At 39.5% G+C, this 12,936-nt stretch overlaps 1 protein-coding gene across 5 annotated transcripts in view; it reads left to right on the top strand.

Annotated features, from left to right (window-relative positions):
- The window catches only part of TMOD2 (tropomodulin 2), a 71,689-nt gene extending 59,142 nt beyond the window's left edge, over nt 1-12,547 (top strand). For 4 of the 5 annotated variants that reach the window (XM_029950589.1, XM_029950593.1, XM_029950591.1 and 1 more), the window contains 3 exons: nt 3,023-3,167; nt 5,052-5,180; nt 12,450-12,547. In XM_029950589.1, coding sequence (XP_029806449.1) covers nt 3,023-3,167; nt 5,052-5,086 — 180 coding nt within the window. In that variant the 3' untranslated portion in view covers nt 5,087-5,180; nt 12,450-12,547. Of the gene's footprint in view, nt 1-3,022; nt 3,168-5,051; nt 5,181-8,417; nt 8,653-12,449 lie in introns of all 5 variants that reach the window. The other variant, XM_029950592.1, reaches the window with a different exon arrangement.
- Nucleotides 12,548-12,936: the final 389 nt, after the last annotated feature.

The raw sequence follows: 12,936 nt of genomic DNA on the forward strand, positions 1-12,936 counted from the left end.
CTGTCTCTTTCTGTCTCTCAAAAATAAATAAAAAACATTAAAAAATAAAAGACAAGAGAAGAAATGTATGCTTAACTTGTATTTCTTTTCTTCTTTGTATTTAGTGACTTATAAAGGAGAAACATATACAAAGTATAAGAAATTTTAGCTGCCATTTGTTACCCTGGGTTTACATAACACAAAAGACCTCAAATAAAACGACTCAGGCTGAGAAAGAAAGAGGCCTTATGGTATATTACTTTCTCCCCTTCTTTTATATGCTCCTTCCCCATATAATTTTCTGCATCTCCTACGTCCCTTATATAGGCATCAGCATCCCCATACTGACAGGCAAGGCCTGAATGTTACCCAAGCACAGAACTCTAAAGCCTTGAGATTTGTGAGGGGAAGTAAAGGGACTTTTAGGTTTTCCCTCCCTGTCAGCCACATCCACACCCACGATTCTGCCCTTGGATAGCAGCACCTGGCCCCTTCCAGGGGCTCATGGCATAGCAATGGCAGCCCCAACCTTAGCTCAGGTCTCAATCCTTAATACATCCTTACTGTTCTAAATAAAGCGTGTCATGAGCTAAAGTTGTTCAGGGAACTGTGAGATCAGGATCTCTTTTTCGATGCCTTTCCCTCCCATTGGCTTAGAACACTAATCTCTACCCTGTGGATACCCAGAGTTGTTATTGTCAGACTGGAAATACCACATTTTGTTAATTTCTTGGGGGAGAGACTGGTTTGACAGGTTGCTGGATGAAAAGAAAGAAAAGGAGCAAAGAGTTAGATCTGAGGACTGCCTAGGACACAAAAGTTTCTCCCTTAACTTTTCTCCTGAATCTACACAATACTTAAATTTTCCAAACCTAAAAGGTATGTTTTTAAAATATAATAAAGCAATCAAAATTGTATGATGCTGGCACAGAAATAGACTTGGCAGAGCAGTGGATTCCAGAAACTCATCCAGGTACACCTGGGAAGGTTGCAGCAAAGTATTTCAACTCAGTGCAGAAAGGGTAAAGTAAAAGATAGTTTGGAACAATATTATGTTGAGGCTCTATCTTAATTCTTGTACTAAAATTCATTCCAGGCAAAAATGAAGATTTTAATATGAAAATATATGAAATCATAAAACAAATGGGAGAAATCAGAAAGATTCTTGGTAGAAGACATCAGAAGAGCCTTATTAAACATGACATAAAATCTAGGAGATTGATAAATTTAGCCAGATGAAAATTTAAAAAGGTCTTTATAGTAATCAAAAGGAAAGTCAAAGACAAACTGAACAAAGTATTTTCACAACACATTTAACAAAAGACTAATTTCCTAATATATGAGAAACTTACAAATCAATAAAAAAACCCCACAGGAACTATAAGCAGGTATATGCAAATGACAGAGATTGGTAGTCCCCAAAAAGAGAAATACAGATGCATAAGAAAATTAATTGTTCTTATTCATAATTTGAGAAATACAAGTTAAAACAAATAAATATAAGTAAAATATAAATCTTTACCTATTAGATAGACAAAGATGAAAAAGATTCATGATATCCCATGTTGGCCAGGGTGGGTAAAACAGTAAATCTCAAATGCTGTTAGTAGGAGTAAAAATTGTCATATTTTTGAGGATAAGTCACAAACATGTCAAAATTTGAAACATGCTTACTCTTGCACCCAGCTCTAAATTGCCCTACAAGGCACACTTGCAGAAATGCTGGATACACCCGTGTGTGGGAGGAAAGTTTACTGCAGCATTGCTTAGAATAGTAGAAATGGAAAGCAGTGTAACAGCAAGTAGGACCGAGCTAAATCAGTTATTCTCCATCACCACAATGGAGTACTGGACAGCTGTTTACGTATGAGAGACATGTATATTTACCCATGAAAAGGTGTTCTTGATGTTAAATGAAAAACAAAAACACATTTCAGAACAATATGCTGGTATAATCCATTTATGTGAAAAAAGAAAAGAATAGATATACATGTGATTATGTAGACCTACAAATGCATAGAAAATGTTTTAAAAGACTATATACCATATACCAAACAGGCTTTCTCTGTGGGGAATGGAAATACTGGGGGAAGGGAGCTTTTGTACTTTATGTACTTTTTGTGTGCTTTTTCTAAATAAGCCTGCACTTTTTATTGAAAATGTTTAATAAATATATTATGGAAAAATTAAATTTTACTTATTAACTGCTAATTAAATTCTGATTAATTTTAAATTCTTATATTTACATGCACCCATTAAAAAAATTCTACCTGTAATTCTTTTAATTTTTTTAAATTCTGTATCTCAACTTTAAAAACAAACACACAAAAAACAAGAAACCTCTTGGCACCAAACTTTAAAAACTTGGGGATTTTTCTACAGCCCGATCACCCCTTCAGTGTTTGATAATTCACTGGCCATGGTTCAAACCACAGTGAAGTTTCTTTGGGATCTCCCAGTGAGACTCTGATTAGTTTTGGATATAGATCCCAGAATTTAAAAATTCAGTAATTGGATTGAGCGCTATAAGATAGTTTCCCTATTTAAAAACACTCTTTATTCAGGCGCACCTGGGTGGCTCAGTCACTTAAGCATCCAATTTTGGCTCAGGTCATGGTCTCACGGTTTGTGGGTTTGGGCCCTGCAACAGGCTCTGTGCTGACAGCTCAGAAGAGGAGTTTCCAATTTACCCCAATTTCTGTGGTTTAAATAAAGAATATTTTTATTTATTTTGTGTTTTTTAAATGTTTTATTTATTTTTGAGAGAGAGAGCCCGGGAGGGGCAGAGAGAGAGGGAGACACAGAATCCGAAGCAGGCTCCAGGCTCCCAGCTGCCAGCACATAGCTCAACATGGGGCTCGAACTCACAGACTGCGAGATCATGACAGGATCCAAAATCGGGCACTTAAACCAGCTGAGCCACCCAAGAACCCCAGCCCCTTTACCTTTCTGTCTAGCAAGTAGCTGTGCATCTTCTCCATGCAAATAACGGTTTCCTTGTCCTTCTTGGTCGTCCTGTGTATGTGTCCACACCTGTGACCAGAGGCAGCAGTTGGGAACAGCCGTTGAGATGGAAATTGCCCAGATGCTCGAGGAGAATTCAAGGATCCTCAAGTTTGGATACCAGTTTACCAAGCAAGGGCCTCGAACAAGGGTGGCAGCTGCCATCACCAAGAATAATGACCTGGGTAATGCAGCCCTACTGTGTGCTGTTAGTGATTAGAGGAGCACGATAACCATTTCCCTCTCTACTTCAGATACAACATCGCACAGACATCATTCCACTCACCTTTGGTGTCACCCCTTGATTAAAGACATTACTACACTATCCTAGGAGTTCTCATCAGCTTCACAGTGTCTCAGCTTTATTGTAGCATTCTCTTAAGAAAAACTATTCTTTTTTTCCAGATAGCCTTTGAGTTTTGCTTGGTTTACTTTACATGTTTGATTCTCCTTTACTTCTTACATGTAATCACCCTGTTATTACCTGCACCAGAAGATGGATGCAGTGACATGGAAATTCCCAGTTCACTTATGTCTGACTTCCGACTTTGCTTTTGAACTCGGATTCAAATGTCTGATACTCTGGTGATTTCCATGTGAAGGAAACTAATGGAGCTCTGTTATGAAGGTTAAATGTATTAGTAGCTCTCTCAGTTAGCCCCTCTTTCATTTTTTCCTGTTACCTACTCTTTGCTGAGGATTCATGACATTTCTTCTGTTAGGATGAGAGGGGGCATATCCTGGTCAACCAGAGCTCAGAAGAATGGGACAGATTGAGAAATCTTGGTCTGGACACGGCTCGGTCACCTGAAGCAGCATGGCAAAAGGACATCCGGGGAGCAGTCACTTGACAAGCAGTTAGCCAATCGCAGAACTCAGTCCTCAGTTTGAGTTTCAGGGACAGAATGCCAGACCTTGGACAGGAACTGAGCACAGCATACCACTAAGTAGAATGCTGGCCACAGGTTGGATTCAGATGACAGACAAGACAGAAACCAAAGGTTAGAACCAGAAGGTGCAGATAAGGATTAGTGTCCATTTCCCTGCCCAGACATACTTAACCAAGATGCTAAGGCCCAGCTGGGGTGTGGTATATAGCCTCCAGAGGCTGGCCAGGCGTATGGCAGTGTTTGCTCCTGGGAAGATGAAATTAATGGGGCAGCCTAGTAAACAGGGCTTTGGGGCAGTGGCGGTCACTCTCAGAAGACATCTGGGAAAATCACATGCAGTCCACAGCTGAATAGCATGGGACCAAAGAGAAATCGGCAAAACAAGAGGCTTGAAGCAAATGGAGAAGCGATTTTGAGCCCAAGAGTGGTAGCTGTAGGCAATAGCTTTTGTCTAACTTTTTGCAGGCTGGGCTATTTAAAGTGGAGAGTTAGGGCAGGACCACAGCCATGGCACCTTTTTGCCTAATCCAGGAACGTTAGAGTAGCCTTCTTCCTGTGCACCAGGCAAGCCTGCAGGTGGAGAGGTGAGAGGGAGCAATGGGTTGCAGAAACTGGGAATGGCCAGTTTTGATGCTAAGTACCTGCTGAAGGGAACCTTAATCTCTGAGTTTACCTACTATCTGAATCACCCCTTCCTTGGAGGTGGATAATTGGAAGTTTTTCTGTAAAACAGATTCAGAAACTTTAAACTCCTCCTGGTCTTCAAGTCATAAGCAGAATTCATAGATTGTGAATGTGTCATCCTGGGGAGTTAAAGGCCCTGGTTGCACAGGGGCTGAGATGTGCTGTAGAGAAGTAACCGTGGAAACATCCAGAGGCTCACTGTTGCATGGATCTATTCTGGACCTTCTACTCCATAGAAATTTCTCATATCCAAGTTCCCAAATACCAGATGTAACTTTATTTAAATGTAAATTCCACAAATACTAGATTATTATATCATTTCCATTTCCATCGTGAATTGGGTAATTGAGCACTGAAATTTAAGATCACTATATCCTTAGATGTGTGGGATTGCTCTTCTGTGTGATAAATGTTGTTTGTCTGTAATTTAAGAACTATTCCTTCAATTTATCTTTTAAATTTTGTTTTTCTTTTTTTTCTTTATTCCTTACCCAGTTCGTAAAAAGCGAGTTGAAGGAGACCGAAGGTAAACTTCCACGAGAGGAGGCAAAGGTTCATGACGGAGGCCAACTAAAAATAAGCAAAGAAAAACTATTCTTCCCCATCAGGACCATTTTATCAAAGGTTGTTCATTTCCGTTAACCACACTGCTCATAGTTTGTTTTTCTTTTTTAGCACTACTTATTTATATTGGATTTTTTTAATATATACAATTATTTCATTTGCTCGCACCTCTGGCGACTTGCACCAGTGGACTTAAGCAGATCTTCGTGGGTAACAGCAATGGAAAATGATTTAACCACTTTCATATTGGGTTGTCTGGCTTTCTTACATGAACTTTTTTTTTTTAATCACTGAAAGGAATTTAGTATATAAATGTATTTGTAACTGTGATTATGATAGAGGCCTATCTCTGTTTACATGCATAGCTTTGAGTTAGGCTAAATACGTCAGAAGTATTCTTCTGACCACAAAAGAAGTTAGTATTGCCAACCTTTAACTGGGTGAGAACATGTGACTGAGCACAAATTCTCCCCTAGCTCCAGAAAAAGCACCAAACGCACCTGCCCCACTGTTTGAAGAAGTGCACTAAATACACGTGTCCTGTTTGAATTTTGGTGGTGATGTCATCTTCATAAAAGCAAGGCAGCATTATGGTACTTTAACACAGCATTAGCAAATAAGTATGAAATATTAACCCATGAAAAGTCTTCAAAGCAGACTTAGAAGCAGCAAACTTAATTAGCACATCTACCTTTATTGATGATTCAACATACATTCGATCTACTGGATAATTTTTTACAAAGCTGTTTTAAACTTTTCCGGACATGATGGGAAATTTTTAAATTTTAGTAAGAGGGCGGCTTTTAACACAGCACATTCCTAAATAAAATAATTGCACCTTAAAGTTGTTGGATACAGATGATTGCATCATTTTGGCAAATTTTAGAAGTATTTACTGCTTTATCTTTAGTGTAGCAAGATCACAGAATGACCTGTGAATGTTCAAGTTAATTATATAGACATTTGTCCATATGGCATGATCCATCCATTTGCAAACATCAGGAAAAAATGTGAATTGTCACTTACCCAGATGTTTGTCATCTCAAGGACAAAGCCTGTGAAAGTACAGCTGGGATGACTGTGTGGTTCGTGCATTAACTTTTCATCTCGCAGTGCAGCAGTGTGATCCTAAGCGAAGGAGACATGTGTCTGTAGCCTTTGGCTCAAGCTCACGTGCCTTTGATGACACTCAGTGCCTGAGGCTATTCCTGGTAGCTTTCCGACCCTGCCTTGGGCACTTCACCTTCTCTCCCTCTCTTTCTCTTCCTCCCTTCCTTCGAACTCTTTCTCTTTTTTTCTTTGCTCTGAAATTCTGAGACTTGTACAGGTGAGACCCCTTGTGCTGGTGACACCTGGAGCTAAAGATATTGCTGACTCTGGCAGAAGACGGGCCCAAGTCAGAATTTGTTTAGTAATTGAGTGTTCCCAAGTTGCTTGATAGAATAGTAAAGCAAGTTAATGGGAAAACAATGTGTGTGTTATTCGAGTTAGCTTGTAAAACACATGGAATCTAGTCAGAGATAGCCTTCATAAAACTGGACATTTACCTATCTTAGATCTATATCTCTAAAATCCTCTGAAACATCTTATTTTCTTGACATTATCTTACATTTTTTTTGAGGGAATAATGAGCAGAACACGTTGACACATTTGGAATCCTAAAAAAATCTTTAATTAGCTTTTGACTATATCTCTTTATATGAAAAGCATACATAGTAAATACCAGTTGATGGTTTTCAGTTTGATTTTTCCTTCCTTCTTACTCATTTAGGTGTGGCATGTTGGAACCAACTCATACAGGCTTACCAATTATTATATTTTCAAGAATTTTGCATACTTGTTAAGTATAGCCATTATTAACAATTAAATGGCATGCACCTACAATTAGTTAAATTATTTTAAAAACAAAGGTAATACTCAAAAATACCTTTCACTATTTTCTCTGCTCTCGAGATTATTCACGTCTACTGTGTCTGTATGGCAGAAATACCGGATAATGATGTGCTTTTGTGCATCTTTTCCCAGCTCAGAAGTTCACGACTTCTTGTTGACGGTTTGAAATTGGCTGTGGTGGGAGTACTTCTACTCTGGAAATGAGCAAATGTTACAGATCAGGCTTTCCCACCCCTTTAAACACTCATGAGCCTGCCCACAGTTCTTTTTTTTGTATATATGTGTTTTGGTTACCATGTTGCCAAAGGGAAGATCCTTTCTCTTAAGTGTCTTTATCCTGTCCCTTTAGATTTGTTGCAGATAATATTTTAAGTCCTGAGTCCCTGACAAGCCCTTCAAGTAAGACTTTTTCCTTTCTTATTCACTCTCTTTCTTGCCTTCACCTTTAAGAAATCTTGTATTGTACACAGTGTTCACTGAAGCTCCAAGGCGCTGTGGACAGGGAGCTAAAAGCAGATCCTGACAAACCTTGGCAGAAATCAAGGAAAAAAAAGTCAGAATTTGATGCTGCGGTTGTTGAGAGTATTAAAGCAAGATCATAGAATATGACCAACATTAAGCCCTGTTTTTAGCTGTGAAATAGTTGGGTCACATGTAATAGAGTTTATAAAATCGAATATTTATGACACAGTTTATCTTATCATTACCTGTGTTTTTAGAATAACTTGAAAGGTGACATTTACATGAGTATTCACATATTAAAGGTAACTATTAGAAGATAAACTTACTTTTCTGGGAGCCTGAAATCATTTCATGAGCCCAGTACTTCATGTCCCTGTTTTCCCACAGTGTGTAAGTAAAAGCTTTCTCATAATCCTGAGCGTGACTCATCCCTTACCGTCCGTCATGGTAGGGCATAATGTATATAAAATATTTTTATATGTATGCATTTTGCCAAATCCTGTGTTGAGACATTTGGCAACATCTGGACAACTGATTGAAGGGAGATAACTCTCCCTGCACACCACCTCCTTTCCCCTTTCAGACTTGTACAGGCCCCTGCTAGTGTCAGATCACTCCTCAGGGCTTGCAGGCCCCTGTCACCAACACCTGTCATGGCATATGTAGAAGATGACTTTTAAAAGTCTAGAGATCATATAACTCACTAGTCCAGCACTACATCTCCCTTTCTGCCCAAAGCGTGTAACAAAAGCTTTTTATCCTCATTGGTTGATTAAATCCCTTTCATCTTGGTAGGGCATAATGTAAATAAATGTGTGTATGTGAGTGTGTGAGTGTGTGTGGCCACCTATCTAAATATGTAATGAGGTATGTGGCTACATCTGGACCACTGATTGAAGGGAGATTCTCTCTCCCCAGCTCCATTTCCCTTGTCCTTTTTAGCATTGCTGCAGGCCCAGGTTCAATGCACATCACTCCCGGGAATTTGCAGCTTAGATCACCAAACGCCAAATCTCACAGCTTGTATGGAAGATCACTCTTAGGAAATAAATATTAAAAGCCTGGAAATCATTTTACTGTTCCGGCACCAAAACTCTTTTTATGCCTAAAGAGTGTATGTGCAAGCACTTTTCATCTTCATCAACATGCATAAGCCCCTTCCTTCCATCTGGGTAAGGTAAGCTGTATATAAATATTTTGTACATAAAAATCACCAAATACTGTAAGTGGTATTTGGCTGGAGCTGGATGTCTGATTGAAGGGAGATGCTGTCTCCCAGTCCCTCTTCCCTTACCCTTCTTGGAGCTGCCGCTGGCCTAGGTTAGATAATCACTAGCCTAAGGGCCATGTGCGGCTTACCCCTCTTAGAGCACGCAGCCCATCTCCATTTAAAAACTCAAAATCATCCCAATGCCTATACTCCTCTAAAGAATTTCCCTAAGGGAAGCCTGGTATATCAAACCAAAAGAACAGGTGCTTCTCTTCCGACAGCAGCATGGCCCTTGGCAGGGCACCAGCATTAGGGAAGCCAGTGTGCTCTGAAGAACTACCATGAGAACATTTTAGACACTCCAACTTGAAACTGGCATGCTTTAGGCATAAAATAGTCCTTTAAATTTATAAAAGAGTTTGCAGATATTTGCTTTTTTTAGGGATATGATGTACTTGGCCCTCTCCTAGGCACTGTAAAGGAGACAGAGGAAGTATAAGAACTCTGGGTTAATATAATTTGATATGTGTTTCTGGGTTTGGGGGTTAGAGTACTTTTTTGCAGAGTGGATGCCGTCTTTCGTTGAAGAATTGATAGCATCAACAGAAGTGGACAGAAGGCAGTAAGTTGTGAATACTGGGTTCCGTGGTATGTTGTTACCTCTACTGAGTTGGAATTATTTCTTGTGTCAGCTTTTAAGTCATGATCCTGAAGCTTCCTTCTGCTCTTCCACTAATGATGCAATAACAGCTATTTTCATTTTAATGAGCAGAGAAGAAGAAATGTTTTAGCTCTGCCTTCTAGTAGCAGGTTCCCCTCATTGCTCCTCATTTCAAATATCCATGCCATGTACCAGGCTATCCTCAAAGCTAAAGGCTTGAGACACATGCAAAGGAAAGGTGTGAGAGCGCTTGGCAGCATCAGGCTGAGCCCGCTGGATGGAACTCACATGATCAGGCCTCCTGGGAACAAGCTTGAGAGAGAAAAGTACCCCGAACCTCAGGATGTACTTATGGTTTTCTTGCTCCCAACACTAGATTAGATTGAATTTTGTTTTGTGGTGTGGAGGTTAAGTGGAGGAGCTGAGTGAGGTGGGGAAGGAAGATGGTAGTTAAAGATCTTAATTTGCATAAAGGGAGAAGCAAGCTCTGCTCAGCTTACCTCCTTCCTGTCTGCCCACAGCAACAAAGATAAAACACCCAGTTGATGGGGGGAGGGAGGGTTTCAAAGTTTAAACTTGTAACCTGGCTCTGCGTGCTGTCCTAGGAAGGCCATACACTTGCCAGAAGTAACCCGGTTTTGTGATGCATCATTGACTTGGGAGAGGGTGAAGGAGCCTGGACTTTTCTCTAGCATCTTCCATGGTAGTTGTTTTGAGCACACTGGCTCTGCTTGTAGGTCTGGTGTCAGGGCACCGTACTACCAGACTTGGAGACTGACTCCTACTCCCATCACCAACACTTAGCAGGTATATGATCATGGGCAATTCATTCAATTGCCTGACAATTATAGACTATATAGGGGGAAGAGCACTGGATTTGGAGTCAAGGAACCGGGACACTTGGCTCCACACTTTCTTAGCTGGGTGACTTTGGGGCAAGCCACTTAGTCTCTCAGGCCTAAGATTCTTCAGCTATATGAGTGGGAATAATACCTTCACTAACTACCTCACAGAGTTGTGGTGAGAATATAATCAGATAATGGGATGAGAACACTATACTGGAAAGGGCAATACAAAAGTGGGAGATCATTTTCATCATCTATTCACTAACGGTTTTCACTGCCTCTTAAATGTTTTATTTTCTTCTGACCATTGAGTGTGAGGAATCACAGCATGGGGATGACATAGGGGGACTGGAATTATTTTATCTTTGACACAAAGGTGGGAGAGTTAGTTGATGAATGGGTGGGATGAATATGATGTGTGGGGTAGAGCATTTTCGTGGGTCAGTTTGGCAGTACCCTAGGACATGGTCAGGGCCCTGGCAGTGAGTCTCAGGCTGGACACAAGTGGGGAGAGCAAACTGATTAAGAATGGAGGGGAAGGTTTGGGGCACTGCTGCCCTCCAGCCAGGTTCTGTCACCACAGGGGAGGCTATGACATGAGGTGTGACAGGAAACCTAGGAAGAAAAGATTGTTTGTAAGCTTCCAGCAGCTGCGTAACAGACTTAAGCCTTGATAGTGAAGGGGAGAAAGTGTCGCCCATGAGATCAGTTGCCTTGTTATCACCAGCAACCTTAGCTCTAGTCAGTATTTTTATGCTAAGACAGATACTGAAACATCCTCATAGGACTTTGGTAAGCACGTGGAAGCAAGGACTCTCATCAACCTTCGTGTCTTCAGTAGTATCTAGTGAGGTGCTTTGTATATAACAGGTGCTTTATAAATGTTGCTTGGATCAAATTGTTTTCCGCCCCACAAGAATTATGCTCCATTTGTCATCATGTGATATTTAGAAAACAGTAGTGATTTGAATATCAGCTGTGTGTGACTTTGGGCAAGCCTTTCCATCTATCTTGTGTTCATTTCATCTGTAAAATGAAGTGGGTGGATTAGATGCTCTCTAAGATCCCTTCCAGCTCCCAAAGGTTACAAGAATCCTGTGATTCTGAAGATTCCATTGTCTCCGAATGTGTGTGAATAATGCCTCCGTTGCAACTCCATCTGTCTTCAAAACGCTTTGTCCAGAGCATTCCACAGTTAACTTGTTCCTGTTCAGTGGTTTTTACTGTTTTCAGAATAGTTCTGGAAGAGCAGCCTTTTCTGAAAGGAGATTTTTAAATGTATGGTAGTTTTTTCTCAAAATCAGTGAAGAAGAGGAAATGCATATAAGGAAACTGAGCACAGTAAACGCAGCATGTCTTTCATAGGCTTTTATTTAAAGTGTGTGTGTGTGTGTGTGTGTGTGTGTGTGTGTGTGTGTGTTTCTGAGCACATATTAACTGGATAACAATGAGAAGCCAATCAGAAATACAGTGTGCAATTAAGAGAAGCTGGCCCAGGATTTAAAATTTCCCATGGATAATCTACATGCAAATAGATAGGACTTGGCCATGTGGTGAAATGAGCTGAATAGAAAATGTGCACTTATGGAAATTTTATCTTAGTACCAAACATTGCCAGTGACAATCTTTAGTTAAGAAAGAAATTATTCTGACCTAAAATCTTACCTCTGTCATTTTGGTTTTTTAAAAACCCACTGAATTCATGGAATGATATTTATATTCTAATTAAACCTTTATCTTAATTTTCTTTCATCTATTCAAGGAAAACAAGCAGCATTTTTCATTGCATTTAAAAATGTAAATTACTTGCATGCCACCAATCTGTAATATCATACCAGTTTGGATGCCTGTAATGTGTGACTTTATGTGTATCTGTATTATTTTAAAGAGAACAAAGGAAATAATGCTTTGTAAACTGTTTAAACTTATATTGGCAACATTTATTTGGCTAAGCAGTTATTGAAAATCCACATAGTTTTATTTTTCATTTTAAAACTTTTCAATCAAAGGTAGATATTATATTCATTAGGGAATTAAAGACTTACTTGCTTCTTAAATGTAAAACTGAACATTGTGGGAAATAAGCGTGTGATAAAGCAAAATGTATGAAGTGTGAAATCTTTTCACCCTGATAATTAGTAAGAAGCCAGGTTGGCACAAATCGGTTGCCGTGTTTGACCCTTTGGAATTAGCCAGCCAGACCTAATGCTAAGGTAAACATAATGTGTTTTAACTCCTCAAAATCTTTCTGCTTTCAGAGATACAGTGCACTCGTTTATGTCCAGAATGAAGCTTCCAAGTGAAAATGTACGGAACATTAGGAATTAATAAACATTTCTTGTAAAATGAAAGTAAAGACTGATTTAATCTGGCTAATTTTTAAAATGAACGGTTGTCACCATGTTTTCATATTAAATGAGTCCGTTTGGAGAAAGGACTATAAAGTTTCTTTATTATGAAGAAGATAAGAAGTAGATAGACAATGAGAAGTAGCCAGAGGGAGAAAGGAGAACCCATTATTAAAACAATGCACACATGTGGCTGAACAGTTAAAATTTGTTAGAATGAATGGGAGCAGAAATATAGATAACCCCAATCGGTTCATTGTTTTACTTGAATTTTTTTAACTTTGGGTTTAGTTTTTTCAATCTATGCTGGGATTGATAACACAAACACTAAAAATAATAAAGTTATTCTGTGAAGGTTTGTCCTGGAAAAACAAGAAAACCCTCCTCTGCCATTCAG

The sequence above is a fragment of the Suricata suricatta genome, chromosome 9, assembly GCF_006229205.1.
Source record: "Suricata suricatta isolate VVHF042 chromosome 9, meerkat_22Aug2017_6uvM2_HiC, whole genome shotgun sequence".
Taxonomy (NCBI): Eukaryota; Metazoa; Chordata; class Mammalia; order Carnivora; family Herpestidae; genus Suricata; species Suricata suricatta.